At 53.3% G+C, this 21,186-nt stretch overlaps 1 protein-coding gene and 1 non-coding gene across 2 annotated transcripts; both read left to right on the forward strand.

Moving 5' to 3' along the window:
* The first annotated feature begins 448 nt into the window (after nucleotides 1-448).
* On the forward strand, nucleotides 449-15,348 carry PGD (phosphogluconate dehydrogenase). Its single transcript, XM_070404059.1, has 13 exons — nucleotides 449-554; nucleotides 1,197-1,272; nucleotides 2,406-2,585; nucleotides 4,784-4,849; nucleotides 5,482-5,600; nucleotides 7,079-7,148; nucleotides 9,922-10,056; nucleotides 10,892-11,081; nucleotides 13,219-13,349; nucleotides 13,556-13,689; nucleotides 14,447-14,546; nucleotides 14,668-14,790; nucleotides 14,870-15,348. The coding sequence occupies exons 1-13, from the start codon at nucleotides 547-549 to the stop codon at nucleotides 14,987-14,989; spliced, it is 1,452 nt and encodes a 483-aa protein (XP_070260160.1). The 5' UTR covers nucleotides 449-546; the 3' UTR covers nucleotides 14,990-15,348.
* Nucleotides 14,242-14,384, forward strand: LOC139004759 (small nucleolar RNA SNORA79). Its single transcript, XR_011470577.1, has one exon. It is a non-coding gene; the product is annotated as a small nucleolar RNA SNORA79 (small nucleolar RNA).
* Nucleotides 15,349-21,186: the final 5,838 nt, after the last annotated feature.

The raw sequence follows: 21,186 nt of genomic DNA on the forward strand, positions 1-21,186 counted from the left end.
CGGTCCCTGCCCGGAGTTGAGCCCCACGTGCCCGGTAGCGATGGGAGGAAGGAGTGATGGACACCCGGACAACAGGCGTCCAAGTGCCTGGAACACTGGAAAGTGCGGCCCAACCGGACCCATCATCCTGCACGGAGCCGCAGAGCGGAGCCCCCGGCCCTGCGTGGTGTCTACCGCGGGCGGCTCCATCCAGCCCCTCCACCTGTCCCCGCGCCCGGCCCCCCTCCCCCCCGTCACCGCTGCCCGTCAGGACACACCCAGTGCTCTCCCAGGCTGGGCGCGCCCTGGGCGACGTCATCGATGCGCTCGGCGCTCTCCCGAGTCTGCCCCGGGAGTGGGCGTGACCGTTGCCTCAGGTGGTGTAACAGGCGCCTGGGAGGGCCAATGGCGTGCCTGCATAGCTCCACCCCTTTCTTCCGATTGGCCAGTTCCGGAAAGCCGCGGCCGTGGCCTCGGGAAGCGAGCCACAGCGGCGCTCACTGGGTCGCGGTGCAGTTCGTCCCCCGCTCTCCATCTCTCTCCGCTCCTGCCGGGTCCGCCGCCGCCATGGCTCAGTGAGTGACGGGCCGCGGGCGGTCGGGGAAGTGTCCGAGAGTCGGCTCGGTGGGCGGAGCCGCCCCCGACGTCGCCTCGGCACCGGGGGTCGCCTGAGCCCGGCCTCGTGGCGCCCAGAGCCCAGGCCTCCGGGGTCTCAGCGCCTCCGGCTTGGGCCCCAGAGCTCCCCGAGCCAGCCCCGCAGCCTGCCTTTCCCTCGGACCCAGCCCTCTGCTCCTTGCAATGGCGCCGGCGCCGGGAGGATCCCCGTTGCCGGAAAAGGGGGTGGTGGGGGGCAGGCATGGCCGAGGGGAGCCAGGGCCCGACCCGGCGGGGAGCGAGGGGGCTGGACGGCCCGCGTCCCTGCCTGCCGGGCTGTTCCCTCCGTGGGAGGCGGGGCCCTGGGCCGGTCATTGCAGATGGACTGGGGCTCACACGCTGCGAGTACCCGCCTACGTGCCCGTGTAGTTGAGCTCAGGGGACTCGAGGCCCCGCGGCGCTCGAGTGGGCGTGGTCTCTGGTTCCAAGGCCAGCTGCGGGCCTGGGTTCTCAAGTGCAAAAGGGAGTTGGGGGGCAGAGCAGCTGGGAACCCTGGGTCCCCGAGTTGGAATGGATTGAGCGGAGCTGACACATTTTCCTCCTTCCTCTCTCTGGTCTTGCAGAGCTGATATTGCACTGATTGGACTGGCCGTCATGGGCCAGAACTTAATTCTGAACATGAATGACCACGGCTTTGTGGTAAGTCACAGGGGACACGCGCTCCTCCCACAGGTTCTGGGTGTGCATTAGCCCGAGTGCTGGTGACCTGCCGATGGCAGAACTCCCCTGTCACCCGGTGCCTATTTCTCTTTATATTCATTCCTCTGTGGCTGCCGGTGACCCTTTTGCAAGGGAAGGAGAAGCACCGCCTTACATGGGGGTGTGGGGGGGCCAATTCCGCAAGTCCCCGAGGAAGAAGAGTCCTGCTAAATCAGTGGTTCTCAACCTTCCTAATGCCAGACCCTTTAATACAGTTCCTCATGTTGTGGTGACCCCCAACCATAAAATTATTATTCGTTGCTACTTCATAACTGTAATTTTGCTACTGTTATGAATCGTCATGTAAATATCTGATATGCAGGATGCATTTTCATTGTTACAAATTGAACATAATTAAAGCATAGTGATTAATCACAAAAGCAATATGTAATTATATATTCAGTATGTGTTTTCCGATGGTCTTAGGCGACCCCTGTGAAAGGGTCGTTCAACCCCCAAAGGGGTCACGACCCACAGATTGAGAACCGCTGTGCTAAATGTATGGTCAGTTCTGTAAGGTTTGCAACCTGAATGATCCTGTCGGGATCTGAAGGAGGAGAAATCTTGCTGGGTGTGTAGAGCTCTAACTTTGTCACCTCAGCAGGGCCGGGAAAGTGAGAAGTTCAGGTGCAAATATGAATCGGACTCAGATGCAAGGATCATCAGTGACAAAAGCTGTCGGTCTGGAACCAGCTGGTTCTTAGGTTTGCATTCTAACCAGCTGGACTCTGGCCTGAGGTGCCATGACTAGTTGACTTTTACAGGCTGTGGCAAAAGTCGGTCTGCAGCTCTGAGTACCCGAAACACAGAGCGTGCCTCGTGTTATTATTTTGTTGGTTAGTGTATCACTTTCCAGAGGAAGAACTGTAAACCTACTTTTGCCACACCCGTATTCAGTTCTCTGCCATTTCATCCACTGAGATGAACTTTACGCTGATCAGTCAGCACTTGGGCGGGGAAAGGCAAAGGGGGTCCCACCTTCCCAAAGCCTGGGGCTGGATAGAAATTTCATTGTCACTCGGTCCCCGATCTTGCATGCCCTCGGTCTCCTGATCGGCTTTTTGCCCTCGCAGGTCTGTGTGTTTAACAGGACAGTCTCCAAAGTTGATGATTTCCTAGCCAATGAGGCGAAGGGAACCAAGGTGATTGGTGCGCACTCCCTGGAGGAGATGGTCTCCAAGCTGAAGAAGCCTCGGCGGATCATACTGCTGGTGAAGGCTGGCCGAGCGGTTGACGATTTCATTGAGAAATTGGTGAGGCCGGCTCTGCTCCCAGCTGCTGCGAGTGTGACAGAAGTTTCCTCACTCTTTCCTTTAGCTGTTCACTTTTTACTTAAGAGGTTCCCCGCCCCCACCCCCCTCCTTTCAGGTACTGAATACGAACTGCTCAGTTCTGACAAAAAGTTGCTTAAATGTCTCCGTGTTGGTTAACTTGATTGGCACTATGTAAGTAACAACATATCCTCAGGTGGTAATGATTCCTTATATGTAAAATTCTGAGGACAAGAGACAGTGGATAAAAATTCATTAACAAGAGTAGAAATAATACAGCCATGTGCCACTTAACGAAGGGGGTACATTCTGAGAAATGCGCTCTTAGGCAATTTCATCGTTGTGCAAACATCACAGAGGGCACTTACACAGACCTCGGTGGTGTAGTCTGCCACACACCAGGGCTGTGTGATCTAGCCTCGTGCTCCCAGGCTTCAAGTCTGTGTAGCACATTGCTGCACGAAACAACACGAGATCAGATCAAGCACAGGAGACAGGAGATGTCTGAGGCTGCTGCTGTAACGCAGCATACTCTTTTTACAGCAAACATTTTTGATAAGTAGAGTCTACTATAAAATAATGATAGTGTGGTACAGTAAGTATGCAAACCAGTGACATAGTCATTTATTATTAAGTGTATACTGTACACATAATTGTATGTGCTATACTTTTATACGACTGGCAGCACAAATCTGTTTACACCAGCATCAGCACAAGCACGTGAGTGACGAGTTGTGCTATGATGTCAGAATGGCTACGACAGCAGGTGACAGGGGTTTTTCCCTCCGTCATAATCTTACGGGGCCACCATAGTGTATGTGGCCCGTCGTTGACCGAAGTGGCATTACACAGTGCGTGACTGTGGAGATCTCCTGTCTCCTGGCTCTGTCTTGGATATTCAGAAAAACTTCGTTTTGATTGTGTATTATGAATGTTTAGTGCTATTCGCTAATAAGCCTTAGTGTCCACATTTAGAAAGAGATTTTAGTTTCTCAGTGTTTCTCTAAAGCAGCAATTCTCAAGTGGTTGTCTGATTTAATGTGAGTGATGAGAGTGATGGGGGTCCTGGGAACTGCATGTTGGGTACTTATTTGTGTAGCAAACAATTTGTTGGCTTCAGGAAGTACATCTTTTTTGGAGGAAAACAAACATGCATCTGACCGATGGCCGGGCTGGGGCAGGTGGGTGGTGCCTCGTGCTGAGTCCCCCGGAGGCGGCCTTGGCTATGGCTCTGGTCCCTGGTCCTCCGCCCAGGTGGTGGGTGTCAGATTCGCCAGGTTCCTTCACACAGTGTGGTCGGATGCCTCCTGGGGGCTTTCCTCCACCTGCCCCCAGGGCTGGGGTAGTGGGCGTTCCTGTGGGTGGTCATCACAGTCCGCCTCAGGCTGGCTGGTTGTCTGTTCTTTCCCCAGCGTGTTCCCCCTGAAGGACTGGCGGCCTCTGCCTCACTGGGAGCCTGTGGCCGAGGAGCTGCCCATGGGGCACCAGCAGCTCTTGCTCGAAGCACTGTCACTGAGCTGTTTCTGGGATGCCCCAGGCCCCTTCCTTCAGCCCCCTCTGGGGAAAGAGCACCCTGTATTACTGGGGGTTTCCTCTCCCACAGTAAACAGAGACACCCTCATTGCCAGCACCCTGCCAGCACCTGCTTTCCCCTCAGAGAAGCTCCCGGATGAAGGGAAACTGGTGGAAGTGTTTATTCAGATACTGAAACCAGTTCTGCAGTAACAGCCTGTGGAAACCAGGGGATTCTGGCTGGTTTGCTAGCCCTCAGCTTTTTTTTTTCTTCTCTCTTAATATATTTTTATTGATTTCAGAGAGGAAGGGAGAGGGAGAGAGAGTTAGAAACATCAATGATGAAAGAGAATAATCAATTGGCTGCCTCCTGCACGCCCCCTGCTGGGGATTGAGCCCGCAACCTGGCATGTGCCCTTGACCGGAATCGAACCTGGGACCCTTCAGTGCGCAGGCTGACGCTCTGTCCACTGACCCAGACGGGCCAGGCTAGCCCTCAGCTTTAAACAGGCTCTAGCCACAGGGCCATTATTGAGAGTTAAGTAATCATCCTTTCAGGCCGGGGGTGTTTGGGATGAGTCCTGGTTTGTTTTAATTGGCTAAGGGGGTGCCCTGTTACTTTTGTCTTTCCTGTCTTTGGTCCACCTAATGCTGGTGCCTGGTTGCAGGTCCCGCTGTTGGACGCCGGTGACATCATCATTGATGGGGGCAACTCTGAATACAGGGACACCACAGTAAGTCTTCAGTCCCGCCTCCCCCAGCTCGGAGGGCCTTCTGGGAAAGGTGTCAGCCCTGCCCCTGAGGGCGGCTGTCCCCCATGGTGCCGGCTCTGGTGCGTCGTCAGCCTCTTTCTGCTCAGACGTGCTTGACGGAAGAGGCTCTCATCGGCCACACGTGTAACTCGAATGACTGCAGCTTAGATGCCGCAGGCGAGGGCTTACGGTTAGCGTCCCCTCCTCGCCCTCCTGTGCGTGACCCGTTAGCACGTAGCGAGGTCGAGGGCCAGTGCTGATGCTCTCATGCTGGGGAAGTCAGGTCCCGCCCAGCCTCAGTGCAGGGCAGCAGCCGGTCCGCTTGCACCAAACCAGCGCTGACTGGCCTGGTCCTCCCAGGTCTCTCCCAGGAGCGGGAGAGTGTGTGTGGGGCTTAGTCACTCCCTGTGGGGAGAGGGCAGCTATCCACCTTCCTTGGGTTTTCTTTTGACTCCCAAACCGAGGGGATCGCGTTTCTCCACTGACGGGTGATGCTCGGATCTGGGGGTCACTGCACGTCAAATGTTGGGTCTCCTTACTTGTCACCCTCCGCTCCTCCATTGGGAGCATCTTACTCTAAGGAAGCGTAAAGAAGTTATTTTTCTCTCCTGTAGAGACGATGTCAAAACCTCAAGGCCAAGGGGATCTTGTTTGTGGGGAGCGGCGTTAGTGGCGGAGAGGACGGCGCCCGGTACGGCCCATCGCTCATGCCCGGAGGGAACAAAGCCGCCTGGTGAGTACCAAACGCGCCCCCGCGTTCAGCACAGGGGGCCCTGGACTTGGAGAATGTGGAGCCCTGAGCCCTTCCATGGTGACTGCGTTGGTGCTAGGAGATGCGGCAAATACCTCGTGTATACATGCTGTTTCCTTGACAAAACATGTGCATTTTCCTCCTTTGCCCCTTTTTCCTGTTATTCCTACCAAGACTGACCATGAAGTTCTAAGTAGACTTAAAGGGCCAGAGGCTTTAAGGAAGCCGCTCAGCGGATGTCCTGTGCACTGTGTGGATTTAGGGCCTGATCTGCCTCCTTAACTGATGGGCACTCCTAAAATAACTTGATTTAATAATAGTGAGGGATGGAAAAATCTGACGGGGCCTCTCTTTTCCCTGGGAATGGAGTGGGAGTGTTTTGTTTGACTTGGAAAAAACAAGTTTTGCACTGTTCACTGTGCTGGGTCTGAGAGGTAGGGGCGGCCACGAAGGGGAGGTCTTGGGACGGAAGAGAAGGGGGTGAAGACGGGTGGGGGCGGTGAGCAGGAGAGCAAAGCCAGATGAGAAGATGCGGGTAACCAACTCTGCGTGCCTTGGACCGGGAACCCCCTCCTGAGGCTGCAGAGGCCTGGGCAGGAGAGGGAGGGGGAGGAAGGGTCCCTCTGAGGGAGCTGTGGAGGGAATGCTCTTTCCCGAATGAGCTGCTGTCCAACATTCCAGAACTGTACCAGGCATTAAAGGTGAAGGCTTTATGGGGAAGATTGTTCTTGAAGTTGCCTCTCGGGTCAGTAAGTCTGAGGTTCTCCCTGTGTGAAATCTAGAAGCGAGGCCTTCCTGCTTCTCAGAAGCGTGAAAGCCCTTCCTGGGGCCCAGTGGCCGTCAGGGTGCAGACAGTACAGCACACAGGACGCGGGGACAACAGAGGCTCCGGCGCAGGCTCACTCGCTGGGGGGGGGGCAGAGGGGCGCTTTGACCTCTAACGGTGAGCGTTCCGTGAGGCCTAAGGTCCAGGGGGTAGCCGCCTTAGCCCCTCGCCCGAGTGTTACGTCCCAGCCCTGTCAGAGTTTGTCTTTACCAAACCCTTTGTTGGCCACTGGTGAGAACGGGAAGGAAATGCGTCAGGAGAGGTGATGTCCTGGGGGCGGTGGGAGGCGTGAGGAGCCGCCGCTTTCCCTGGGACGAAGGGTGACTGTTGCTCTTGGAAACACCCGGGTCCCTGTGCCCCTGACTAGTACAGGGTCTCCAGGAAGCCCGTGTGGCTGCTGGGGAGCCACGGCGCTCCTGACAGTGCGATGGAGGTTTCCTCCGAGCTCTGCCCATGCTGCCGCCCAGTCAGTCTGCACCCTCCCACTGGTTTACCTTGAGCCTGGGCACTTGGTTACTTTTTCGTGGGCTTCCACCGCCCATTAGAGAGAGGGTTGGGGTGGGGCATCCTCGAGTATTTAATCTGGGTCTCAGCCCCTCCCCCAGCAGCTGACCTGTGTGGTTTCTTTCCACAGGCCCCACATCAAGACCATCTTCCAGAGCATCGCTGCGAAAGTAGGAACTGGAGAGCCCTGCTGTGACTGGGCAAGTGCTGGGCTCCTCCCACGCCCGTCGGCAGCGTGGGTGCTGACAGGACCAAGTGCACGGGCCGCCTGGGTCCCAGCAGTTGGCTCTGTGGCGTAAAGCTCTCAGTCCTGAAGTCGCTAGCACAGCCGATGCCCGAAAGGCATGTCTGTTGCACGTGTCCTTGTATCTGATGGGCTGTTCATAACCTTGAGGCTGATGTTACAAGCAGCCCTCCCCGAGTCACTAAGAGACGGGTCCCTTAAAAAGGAACAGGAAGAATGGGGTGAAGTAAGATGTTTAGCCGTGTTTCGTCATGGCTGAGGAAGGGGTGTCAACATCAAAAGTGGGGAGTACTTGCCCTGGTGGGTGTTCTGTGCCTGAGCAGTGGCCGGCCTTTTGCCCTGAGTGTGGAGGCGGCCGGGCGCACTCACACTCCCCTCCTCCCTGTACTTTGTGTTGCTGCTGAAGTGAATTCTGTCCACACGGATGAGGAAACACTAGGCTAGAGACCCTGGTGGTAGCCCTGGCTCTCCGTGAACTCCCTGGGCGGCGCTGGGCAAGTCACTGTCCCTCCCAGGGCTCCCGCTTCCTCACCTGGGAAATGGGTTGGCCTGGATGGTCTCAAGGTCTCTCTAGCTCCTCATCCCTTTCGTTTTATATCAGCACTTGGGTGAGCTATTTTATTATATTAGATTTTTTATTTAGAAAATGTTTTTATTGATTTTTAGAAGAAGGGAGAGGGATAGAGAGAGATAGAAACATCAATGAGAAAGAAACATCATCAATTGGCTGCCTCCTGCACCCCACCCCCCGAGGACTGAGCCCTCAACCCGGGCATGTGCCTTGACCGGGAATTGAACCGGTGACCACTTGGTTCCTAGGCCGACACTCAACCACTGAGCCCGCTGGCCCGGCATAGATTAATTGTATGTGCAGTAAAAGGTAGAAGCGGAACAAGGTCTGAGGCCTATGAGGAAGGAGGGAAGTCTTACTCCTGGGCTGGCCGTGCGGGTGGCTTTAGCTACAGCATGAAACGGTCCTGGTGTAGCCAGTGCTCATTGAGTTTAACCATATTCCACTTAGGGGTTGGAGAGTCCAGGGCTGCGATTAGGAGTGTGGACTAATTTTCTCATTAGTATGAAGGATTGGGAAGGGTGCTTTCATTCCTTGACAATAGAGCCAGTACTTACAATACAAGTACAGTGACAGTAATGCATTGTAGACAGACAGAAAATCAGGAACAAAAAACAGTAGATGCCCTTATGGATCTTGATTCCATTGGGTGCCATTCCATGGCTTTACGGCTCAGTCTCAGGGTGTTAGGAAGCGGGTGTGCACACAGAGAGCAGGGACTCCCCTTCATTTTTGAAGTTACAGGAAGGATGGGGTGAAGCAAGGTGTTACTAGCCATGTCACTTCATGGCCACAGAAAGTGTCAAAATCAGAGGGGGTAGGTCAGCAGTGGAAGCAGACAGAGGAAGTCGTTCCAGCAGAGACTGCTGGTCATCCAGGCGTCTGGTCCACAGGCAGGCCGCCCGGCGTGGCAATGGGTGCATGTGACGAGTCCAGCGCCATTCAGTGTTTGGCCCTGTCCCTCCCTTTGTTGTGGTTCCTTGCCCACTAAGCAGGTCCCAGGTAACGGGGCTTCCCAAATAGCTTGTCTGTAGGGACAGAGTGTGATGATGGGACTGACGCTTATGACCACTGTGATCCATGGCTGAAGTTCTCATCATAAATTCATATACTGTGTTGTGACGTTATACATCTTCCCAGCTTTGTTATAAAATCAGTATCTTGTCAACTATGAGACCTCGGCAAGAGCACATTTCTGTGCTTGCAGGGTTGAGGGCCAGACCTGGGATCTAAGGTCTTCACCTCTCAGCCATTAGAAACAACTACAGCCCATGCATGTATTTCTTAAAAGTATGTGATTCCACTGGCCAAGTTGTAGCCTCCAGTTGTTAGAGGAGTGGTCACTTCAGAGAAAGGAAGACTTTTACTGGGAGTGGGGAGTTGCTTTTAATAACAATGAAAAAGAACAGACAGACAGGCTTAAGAGGTATAGGTGCTTTCAGTGAATTTGGGGATTTTGAAAACTCTTTAGATCAGTGGTTCTCAACCTTCTGGCCCTTTAAATACAGTTCCTCATATTGTTACCCAACCATAAAATTATTTTCGTTGCTACTTCATAACTGTAATGTTGCTACTGTTATGAATCGTAATGTAAATATCTGATATGCAGGATGGTCTTAGGTGACCCCTGTGAAAGGGTCATTCGACTGCCAAAGGGATCGCGACCCACAAGTTGAGAACCACTGCTTTAGAGGAATGAATTTGGAGTTAGTTTAAATTTGCATTGGACTGGATTGAACTTTGCATTGAGTCGTTACATATTGATTCTTATTTTAAAACTAGAGGCCTGGTGCACAAGATGCGTGCACTGTGGGGGTGGTCCCTCAGCCCGGCCTGCACCCTCGCAGTCTAGGAGCCCTCAGGGGATGTCCAACTGACAGCTTAGCAGTGCTCCCCCTGCAGGAACGCACTGACCACCAGGGGGCAGCTCCTGTATTGAGCATCTGCCCCCTGGTGGTCAGTGTGTGTCATAGCGACCAGTCATTCCCCTGTTTAGTCGCTTTGCACATTGGCCTTTTATTATATAGGATAGGATACTATAAATATTGCTCACACTAGTTGCTTTCTGTGAGGGGAGGGAGTCTTGCTGAAGAGCTTGATGTGGGCTTTTCTGGTGTGTCCTCTGCCCTCTGACCGCCCTGGTGCTTGGCCCCAACAGGTGGGAGAAGAGGGAGCCGGGCACTTTGTGAAGATGGTGCACAATGGGATCGAGTATGGGGACATGCAGCTGATCTGCGAGGCCTACCACCTGATGAAGGACGTCCTGGGCATGGAGCACAACGAGATGGCACAGGTGAGTGCGCCCGCTCCCGCAGGGGCAGGACAGCCTTCCTCGTTCCTCCTCTGCCGGGCATCCCGGCAGCCAGGGCGGACTCGGCCTAATTTAAGGGAAGCCCTCAGTTATAGGCTATGAAATAAGGTGGCTACTCCCTGAGCTAGAAGCTCCTGCCACAGCCACCCAGCCTGAGTGTCGGCTCTGCGTTTCATGCACGTCTCACTGAGCCTCCCGCTGTCCCAGCTGGGAAGTACATCCTTTTCTAATCGTTAAATTTGTGTCACCCCACTTACCATGTTTCACCGACTTGTCCTTATTCTTTCCAAAACAATGTAACTCAGTTTTCATAGAAACAGTGCTTTTCTTTCCGTGCTCACATTTAGCTGGTTTACATAATAGTTAGCATATTCCTTCAGCATGTGCATCGAGTGCTCACTGCATGCTGGGCGCTGTTCTGGGTGGTGGGGATGTAACAGTGAGAGAACCCACACGAGTCCTGGCCCGCTGGAGCTGGCGGACGGGCAGCTGTGGTTAAACACGGATAGTAAGCTAGTTCCTGACGCTGTTGTGAAGGAGAGGCAGGCCCCGAGCCGGCAGCCAAGGAGGGCTTCTGAGGAGGCGACAGGTACAGACGCCTGAGCGAGGGGAGGGAGCCCTTGTTCTGAGGGGAGGCAGGGTGACCAGAAAGGCGGCATCACAGGTCAGCGTCCGCCTCAGCTGGTGGGAGCGCAGTGTTCAGCTGCACCCGCCACGCAGGAGCCATGAGCCTGGGGTGAGCAGGTTGTGGGCCTCAGTCAACACTGACCGAGGGGAAGACAGGAGGCTAATCTCTTCTCTCACGTCCTGCACGTAGGCGTTCGAGGAATGGAATAAGACAGAGCTAGACTCGTTCCTGATTGAAATCACAGCCAATATTCTCAAGTTCCAAGACAGCGACGGCGCTCACCTGCTGCCCAAGATCAGGGACAGCGCGGGGCAGAAGGGCACGGGCAAGTGGACTGCCATCTCAGCCCTGGAGTACGGCGTGCCCGTCACCCTCATCGGTACGTGCGCCTTGGATTGGACCCCCGTCTCGCCGTGGTGGGAACGTGATGGCCCTGGGGACGAGGTGTCAGCATGCCTGCCATGTTAGTGAAAGGCTAATCTGGATCGGGCAATCAGGGGAGGCTTCTGAGGAGGTGGCAGGTACAGGCACCAGGCAGACAGGCTGCCTTTCCCTCCCTGCTCGCCTCCTTCCTCTTGATTCCTGACTTTTCCCACTCGGCTTACCATGAACTGTGTGGTGGTAAGACCCATGGTTAAGGAGGGACACAGGTTGCTTAGTCCCGCTCTGTATAGAAGGAAGAGGAGCCCTAACCGGTTTGGCTCAGTGGATAGAGCGTCAGCCCATGGACTGAAGGTCCCGGGGTTCGATTCTGGTCAAGGGCATGTACCTTGGTTGCAAGCTTGATCCCCAGTAGGGGGTGTGCAGGAGGCAGCTGAATGATGTTTCTCTCTCATTGATGTTTCTAACTCTCTGTCCCTCTCCCTTCCTCTCTGTAAAAACAATAAAATGTATTAAAGAAAGAAGAAGAAGAAGAAGGAAGAGGAAGTTGGTTGTTTTTTAGCTTATCTGAGTGACACCAGAGGCGGGGACCAGGGGGGCAGTAACTGGGAGCAGTTGATTGATTGCTGACTCAAATGTAAGAGAGTTACAGTCTCAGAAGGAATCCTCCCCTCACTGTAGAGACTGCACCCTTCCTACCAGCCGAAGGCAGGCCGGGGCCCGTCCCTGAGTGGGTGCCGCTGTCTGCAGAGCTAATGGGGACGCCGGTCCTCCAGCCAGCCCTGGGCTCCCTGAAGGGTTTCGCCACACTCGCCTCCTTGCGCCAGTTCCTCAAAGCTTCCACCCACAAGTGCCAGGTCACCGTGGGCACTGCAGGGGCAGAGCGCGGACAGACACCTTCCTCTCGCTGTATATAAGTTGCCAGTTGAGCAAGTTGTTTTTATAAGGGATGATGTTGGAAGCTTCTAAATGTCTTAATACTAAAATACTGTGTTGAAATGTTTCCCATGCCAATGAAGTAACATTGTGAAACTTTGATGGTTACCATGGATACACTGAACACTGAACTATAGGCACGCCTCGTTTTATTGCGCTTCAGATGTTGTGTTTTTTTAGTCCTCATCTGAGGATCTGTTCATTGATCTTAGAGAGAAAGGAAGGGAGAGAGAAACATCCATTGGTTGCTTCTCTGTATGCACCCTAACCAGGGATCGAATCCACAGCCCAGGTATGTGCCCTGAGCGAGAATCGAACCCACAACCTTTTGGTGCACAGGACAACACTGCAAACAACTGCAACACCTGCCAAGGCAGGTGTTGCATTTTTTACAAATGGACGGCAAGACCCTCCACCAGCAAAAAGATGACGCCTCGCTTGATTGCAGTGCTCACCGTATCGCGGTGGTCTGGCCTCTCTGAGGTCTGCCTGTGCAGGAATTAGAAAACGGAGTTTTTTGAAGGGTGAGTCTGTAAGTGTTACTTCTCAGAGTCGTAGTTTCAAATTGATGCTAGTTAGTACTTCAACATAAACTGAGTCTTTGGTGACATTGAAAAATTAAAGTCCTTGCCCCGACCGGCGTGGCTCAGTGGTAGAGCATCGACTATGAACCAGGAGATCACAGTTCGATTCCTGGTCAGGGAACATGCCCGAGTTGCGGGCTTGATCCCCAGTGTGGGGTGTGCATGAGGCAGCCAATCAATGATTCTCTCATCACTGATATTTCTCTCTCTCCCTCTCCCTTCCTCTCTCTTAAATCAATAAGAACATATATATATTTTTAAATAAAAGTCCTTGCAATTGAAATTGAAATTTTACTCATAGACCAATCCTCAGTAATTTTGAATAATAGTGGTTTTACCTCTTCTTTTTTTTTTTTTTCTGAAAACTCCCCTTTGAATGTCATGTTGATCTTCGTGGTTGAATACCTGTATTTATGTTGGAAGATTCACTTGGAGGTTTTAATGAAATTAACTGTTTAGAGCTTTTTATAAAAGTTCTTTCTAGTCCGGGTGAAATTGTGGCCTAAAGTTGAGACGTTCAGTTCTTTGTACGGTTGGAACTCCTGCTCCACTGTGCCCTCGTGTGCCCTGGGTTGGGTGTGGACTTGGTAACGTGTCGTCCCCTCCCCCACGCAGGAGAAGCAGTCTTCGCCCGATGCTTGTCCTCGCTGAAGGACGAGCGGATTCAGGCCAGCAAACAGCTGAAGGGTCCTCAGAAGACCCAGTTCAACGGGGATAAGAAGTCGTTCCTGGAGGACATTCGAAAGGTGGCCTGTCCCTGGCAGTGGCCAGTCTGTCCCTTGGAAGGCGGGGGGCGGGGGGCGGGGGGAAGAAGGGGAGAACTTACCGAGGCCACGGGGTGGAGGTGGACTCAGTCCAGCTGATCCCGGGACCTGCGCTGCTCTGGGTAAGGCCAGCAGGCACCGGCGGCCGCTTTGCTAATTGCACCTCTAATCTTCGTGTCGTCCTTCAGGCCCTCTATGCGTCCAAGATCATCTCTTATGCTCAAGGCTTTATGCTGCTGAGACAGGCGGCCACTGAATTTGGCTGGACCCTCAACTATGGCAGCATTGCCCTGATGTGGAGGGGGGGCTGCATCATCAGAAGGTCCGTGGGGGCGGGACATGGGCTGCCGGGCGGAGAAGGGAGGCCTGACTATGAACAGGGTCCGTGAAGCCGGTGCACTCTGTCCCCTCGGGGGCACTGACCGGTTTAGATGGTCACGGCACTTTTTCCTGGACAGCAGTTCTAACTGGATTGTCTTTTCTTATATGTGTTTTTATTGATTTCAGAGAGGAAGGGAGAGGGAGAGAGAGTTAGAAACATCAATGATGAGAGAATCATGGATGGACTGTCTCCTGTACACCCCCTACTGGGGATCAAGCCCACAGCTTGGGCATGTGCCCCAATCGGAAATCAAACCATGACCTCCTGGTTCATAGGTTGACGCTCAACCACTGAGTCACACTGGCTGGGCTATACTACGTTTTTAAAATAGTTCTGTGAGCACCGTCCTGCCCTCTGGCCTTGCCTCCTGGGACTTTGCTCTGTATTCTCATGGAGCTCACAGCTGGCTTTCCGGCTGAGAAATGCCACTTTGCACCCCTCTAGGGTGTGTGTCCGCCTCCAACTTCCCTCCCCTGCTCTCCGCTGGGCATTCGATGACCGTTCCTCCTCCTGCCTGCAGGCCTGGCACTAGGATTTCAGGTCATCGTAAAGTAAAAGTGATTTTCTTCACTCAGAGAATACCAGGATAATGGGATTATCTGTTTGTTCTCTGAAATTTGCGGAATCAAACACTTACTAGTAAGGGGAAAAAGAAGAAAAAAAGAGATCCATTGACTTCATCTCTCGATTATTTCAGCGTATTCCTGGGAAAGATAAAAGACGCGTTTGACCAAAACCCAGAACTCCAGAACCTGCTGCTGGACGACTTCTTTAAGTCAGCCGTCGAAAGCTGCCAGGTGGGCACCCAGGGCGGTGGCGTGGGCATCCGTTCGGTGGGCTTTGCTCTGGGGCATCAATGAAAGTCGTCATTTTGGCTGGAGCCCTTACCTGTCCGTGGGCGTTGTGTCTCTCGTGCAGGACTCCTGGCGGCGGGCGATCAGCACTGGGGTCCAGATGGGCATCCCCATGCCCTGCTTCACCACTGCCCTCTCCTTCTATGACGGATACAGACATGACATGCTGCCAGCCAACCTGATCCAGGTGAGCGCTGGGAGGAGGTGGCAGCCCTCACCGGTGGGGCGCCTGCGTGTGATCCTGACCAACCTCTTCTCGTTTCCAGGCTCAGCGGGACTACTTTGGGGCTCACACCTATGAGCTCTTAGCCAGCCCAGGAAAGTTCATCCACACGAACTGGACAGGCCACGGCGGCAGCGTGTCGTCGTCTTCATACAACGCCTAGTCCGTCCCGCGCCCACCGCACTCCATAGTCAGGGACGTTCCATTTGCCCCACAGCACTGCTTCCACGGTCTGTGCCCTGCGCTCCGCTCAGATCTTTCAAATTAAAGTGCCGTACGAGACTCCTGAAAAGCCCGCCCCGCTTCCTGTGGATAGTTCTGTGGGAACAGCCGTGCCCCTGCCCTTGCCTCCTGGACTGACGGGACAGGAGGAGCAGCCCCTTGACGCCGTCACTGTCCACGGGTCCCGTGGATTCGGGAGGCCCCGAGTTTGCCCCGACAGGTCACAGAGAAGGGAAGGGCCTTTGTGTTGTGTAGCCGAGTGCCCCTTTCCTCCCCTAATAAAGCTCGTCTTCCTCCAGACTTAGTGCCTGACACCCCCGCCCCCATCGCGGAAAGGTCTGCGGCCGCTGCCTGACATTCGAATCCACTTTGTTTCCTTCTAACTTTGTTTCCTCTTTGTTTTAAGAAAAAATTCCAGAATAATACAAGAACCATCCAAGTTAGGATAAGGATTAACTTGGGAGAAGGACGAGGAGGCGGTAGGGAGTGAGGGTACAGGGGACTTGAATGGATTGTTTTTTCCTAAGTTGGGCAGTGGGGATATGGATGTTCATTGTAACATTTCTTACCCCTTCTTAATGTCGGATATCTCACGATAAACATTTTGGAGGATTACATTGAAATGATGGGCTCAGCTTGGTCTGGTTCATGCTCTTTTCCAGACCTGACTCTTTCTGTTCAGTTCTTCGTGGGCCCATGGGTCTGGTGTGGGTTTTTAGCATCCTAAGCCGGCCCCTAGAATCAGGCCTGTCGCTTCATCTCGTCGAAAGCATACTGGCGGACCCTGTGGATGGCCTGGTTCCCACGTGGTGGTTTTTCTCAGCAGCTAAGCTCCGGGAGGCTTCCCTGGGTGCGTTAGAGCCCAAGGGAGGCCTGAGACTAGAGCAGAAGCGTCTGTGCTTTCACAGCTGGTGTCTGATCTGACCTCCGATCTCTCAGAAGGATGCGGGGGCAGGGAGCTGACCTGAGAGATAGTCCTTCTCATTAAATGATCGGCTGTTATAAATACATTTTTAAAAATTGATTTTAGAGAGGAAGGGAGAGAGAGAGAAACATTGATTGGCTTCCTCCCACATGCCTAACACGGGATCGAGCCCGCAACCTGGGTATACGCCCTGACCCGGCATTGCAGCGTGAGCTCAGCCAGGCAGGTAGGTCTTACACATGCTTAGAGGCAGATGTAGAGCCGTCTTTTTAGGAGGGATAGAGACCCTCAGGGTGTACACAGTCACACACTGCATAACGGCAACATCTAGGTGGATGACAGACGGCATATACGGCAGTGGTGCACCACACAGCCCAGGTGTGTGGGGGCTGTACCGTGTAGGTTTGTGTGAGTGCCTCTACGATGTTCGCACAATGAAATCTTCCTGACAACACATTTCTCAGAATGTATCCCCATAACTAAGTGGCACATGAGTGTACTATGTTTCAGTATATAACATGTTTACAATCTAGTCATCTTATTTGCTGTTCCAGTTACTACTGAACAGCATATAACCAAACTCTGGCATAATATAGCCACCACTGTGCTATTCTCCTAAATCTCTGGGTTAGGAATTTGTTAGTTTGTTAATCCTCACCCGAGGATATTTTTCCATTGATTTTTTAGAGAGAGCGGGAGAGGGAAAGACAGAAACATCGATATAAGATAAACCAGGGCCCAGGCTGGGGAGGAGCCTGCAACCGAGGTACATGCCCTTGACCGAAATTGAACCCGGGACCCTTCAGTCGGCAGGCCGACACTCCATCCACTGAGCCAAACTGGCCAGGGCTGGGTTAGGAATTTGGAATAGTGAGGGGCGGGGGTGGGTGAGGGCTCCTCTCTGTCCCACAATGTCTGGGCCATAGCCAGGAGGACTGGGAAGCCTGGGGGCGACTCCGAGGCTCAGGTCACTTGGAGGTGTGTCTTCATTCTGGTGGTACCTACTGGCTGTTGGCTGGGACCTCAGCTGGGACTAAGCCTCGCCATGCACGTGGCCTTGGGCCACCTCAGCGCAAGGTGGCCTCAGGCTCAGCAAACTTCTTACTTGGTGGTTCAGGGCTCCGAAGGGGAGTGTTCCCGTGGACAAAGTGGACACGCATTGCCCTTTAAGACCTAGCCAGGGGTGTCACAGCATTGTTTCCGCCCCATGACATCAGGAGAGAGACATACGCCCCCAGATGCCAGGGGAGGAGGGTTAGACTCCTCTCCATGGCGGAGTGGCAAGGTTCTAGGTAGAGGAGCAAGTGGGTCAGGAGACACTGTTTGGGGTTGGTTTGTTTTTTAAATCTGCCACATCTGCTTCCCTTGAAAAGGACAATTTGCTACATGGGGATGTTGGGAACCTGGGCCCTACTTAGGATCTCATACGGTATAAACAGCATGTCTAAGACTATAGTGGCATCCTGGCCGCTGTGGCGCAGTTGGCCGAGTGTCATCCTGTACTCCGAAAGGTTGCTGGTTTGATTCCCAGTCAGGACACATGCCCAGGTTGTGGGCTTTATCCTGTCAGGGGTGTGCAGGAGGAGGCAGTTGATCGATGTCTTGTCATCACATCAATTTTTCTCTCCCTCTAAAAAGATAAATTAAAAATATTTTTAAAAGGAATGTAGTAGCTATCAGAGTGTCTGCCCAGCACTGTTCTACATTCACTCATTTAATACAACACCCTCTGACGGAGGTACTATCATTTTTTAAAAAATACATTTTATTGATTTTTTACAGAGAGGAAGGGAGAGGGATAGAGAGTTAGAAACATCGATGAGAGAGAAACATCGATCAGCTGCCTCCTGCATATCCTCCACTGGGGATGCGCCCGCAACCGAGGTACATGCCCTTGACTGGAATAGAACCCGGGACCCTTGAGTCCGCAGGCCGACGCTCTATCCACTGAACCAAACCGGTAAGGGCGAGGTACTATCATTATTATCCCCAATTTACAGACAAAGCACCTGGGTGTTCAGTAACTTGTCCCAGGTCACATAGCTCTGGTAGAATTGGAATTTGAACCCGGCAATCTGGCGCCAGAGTCCACATACTCAATGCGTGCACTTCATTTACTCATCGGCATCGTTATTGTACACCTACTATGTGTCAAGCACTGTGCTGGTGCCATTGTCTAAGGGTGAGAAACGTCAAAAGTTCTGACTTCATGAGCTTACAAAACACATACAACAGCTCATGGAGATGGATCTGGGAATCGGCATCCTTGTAGCGCGATGTCAGGGAAAGTGAGTCACAACTGCTGTTGCGCTCAGTGCTATGGTCCCCTTTAATGCAGCCAAAAGGATTCAGGAAACTGCAGATGTCTGTCTGTGTCTTATTTATGGTGAGAGCAGAGACTGCAGCCAGACTGCTCATGATCACATTTGGGCTCTGCCACTTCCTAGCAGTTTTACCTCCGGCCAAGTCCTTCCACCTGTGGCCGGGCTCCCCCATATATAAAAGGGGGTGGGGTACCTTCCTCTGAAGGCAGCTGAGAGCTAAAGTGAGCGCCTACCAAGCCAGGTAGTTCACCGGCGCCTCTGTTCCTGGCGTGGCTCGGTGCTGACACCTGGTGGCCAGAACACAGAACTCACTCCGTCCCGGAGGAGGACAATCTTCCAACCACATATACTCCTTCCCTGTAATGCAATAGCTCAGCCCTGGGCCTTTTCCGTCGGAGTCTAAAGTGCCTGGCCATTCCACAAGAGACGCTAGAATGATGTTCTTTTTGCCCTGGGAAGCAGCTGCTTGAAAATGAGGTCACACACAAGGCACAAAGCACAAAGAGGGCTGGGAAGCAGCTGTTACTATTTATCGAGCACTTATGTGAGCCATTTAAACCTCACAACTACGCGGAGGTTGGCACTGTGACCCCCACTTTCAGAAGGAGGGGACCGGGGCTTGGAGAGGCTCTGCGACTTGCTCAGGGTCACAAAGCTGGTGAAAGAGGCTGGGCTCTGAACCCAGGTCTGGCCTAGGCAGGAGCTCCTCACCGCCTCCTCACCCCACCCCACCTCCCTCCCTCCCAGCCCACCCTCTTTCCTCCCCCAGCTGCAGGGGTTAGGGAGCAGGGCGGGCTACAGGAGGGCAGAGAGGGCCTGCTAAGGCAGGGGCACGGATGAGGGAAGTCCCGCCAGAGGTCTGTCCCCCGTGGCACTGAGGACCGGAGACTCGGAGTCCCCCGGGGCGTGGTGGGGGGAGAGGCCACGGGTGCCTGTCTCTCAGAGGAAGAGGAAATAAATCAGAAGGCCCATTCCTCCAGAAAAAGGTTCTCTCCTTCTCAGCCCTTTGCACACTTTGCGGGGAACTTACGAGGATGAAGAGGACGAGGAGTGGTTTATGTGTTTACCTTTAATTATAAAAGAAATATGAGCTTCGTGAGGTAGGGACGACCCCGGTCAGGTCGAAACGGCCCCAGTGTGGTAGGGACGACCCCGGTGAGGTTGAAACGGCCCCCATGAGGTAGGGACGACCCCGGTCAGGTCGAAACGGCCCCGGTGTGGTAGGGACAACCCCAGTCAGGTTGAAACAGCCCCGGTGTGGTAGGGACGACCCCGGTGAGGTTGAAACGGCCCCCGTGAGGTAGGGACGACCTCGGTGAGGTTGAAACAGCCCCCGTGAGATAGGGACGACCCCAGTCAGGTTGAAACGGCCCCGGTGTGGTAGGGACGACCCCGGTGAGGTTGAAACGGCCCCCGTGAGATAGGGACGGCCCCGGTCAGGTCGAAACGGCCCCAGTGTGGTAGGGACAACCCCGGTCAGGTTGTAACGGCCCCCGTGAGGTAGGGACAACCCCGGTCAGGTTGAAACGGCCCCCGTGAGGTAGGGACGACCCCGGTGAGGTTGAATCGGCCCTGGTGAGGTAGGGACGGCCCCGGTGAGGTTGAAACGGCCCCCGTGAGGTAGGGACGACCCCGGTGAGGTTGAAACGGCCCCCGTGAGGTAGTGACGGCCCCGGTCTGGTAGGGACAACCCCGGTCAGGTCGAAACGGCCCCGGTGTGGTAGGGACAACCCCGGTCAGGTTGAAACGGCCCCGGTGTGGTAGGGACGACCCCAGTGAGGTTGAAACGGCCCCGGTGTGGTAGGGACGCCCCTGGTGAGGTTGAAACGGCCCCCGTGAGGTAGGGACGACCCCGGTGAGGTTGAAACGGCCCTGGTGAGGCTCAGACGGCCCTGGTGAGGTTGAGACTACTCCAGTGAGGTTGGGACAAATAAAGGGGACCAGTATGGACTGATGAACAGGGGTAGATACAGAAGCAGAGCAACATTGAACAGAATGTTAAACTACAGTGGGAAGCCTGGGGAGGGTTGGGGGGGGATTAAGAGACCAACTGAAGGACTTATATGCATGCATATATGATTAACCAATGGACACAAGACACGGGGCGGGGGGGGGCGGGGGGTAGGGGCCGGGGGAATGTCAAGGGGGGGAAAAAAGGAGACATATGTAATACTCTTTGTAATACTTTAAGAAATAAAAATTATTAAAATATTAAAAAAATAAAAGAAAAGAAAAAAAGAAAAAAAAGAAATATGAGCTTGTTTAAAAACGCAGATTACAGAAATGTATAAAGTGAAAAATTTGAGAGCCCTTATCTGCCTTCTCCTGGAGACATTGCTCAGAAGTTAACTAACTGTGTTTGTCATCTATTCTTCCTGCTATTTTTCTATTCCTTTCAAATATCGCCCCCCTCCCAATAGAGATCTGTATGCTTTTTCCTTTAAACAAAAATAAGATTATTTGGTAACAATGGTCTGCAAGCTGTTCGCTCAATGTCATAGAGGATATCATTCTAAAGCTGGCAATTTAAATGCATTAGAGCCTTGTGTTTCCAAGAACCCTTTACAGATTATTTGAAGAATAACATCCTTAGGTTACGTGAATAATCAACCCTAATATCTCCGTATATTGAGCTCTGCCTCCTCAGCTCCGCCACTTAGGATTCAGCTGAGATGGGAGAAACTGCCGGGTGAGACATCTAACGGAATGCCCAGTGTGATTTCTGCTTTGTTCTTGTTTTTTTAAATCATCACCAGGGGATTTTTTTTTCATTGATTTCAGAGAGAGTGGGAGGGAGGGACGGAGGGAAGGGAAAAGAGAGAGAGAGAAAGAAACATGGATTGGTTGTCTTTTGTACACACTCCCCAGGGGCCTTGCATTGGATCTGCA

This window comes from Myotis yumanensis, unplaced genomic scaffold, assembly GCF_028538775.1.
Source record: "Myotis yumanensis isolate MYYU_CA2020_CCGP unplaced genomic scaffold, mMyoYum1.0.hap1 SCAF_2, whole genome shotgun sequence".
Classification (NCBI taxonomy): domain Eukaryota; kingdom Metazoa; phylum Chordata; class Mammalia; order Chiroptera; family Vespertilionidae; genus Myotis; species Myotis yumanensis.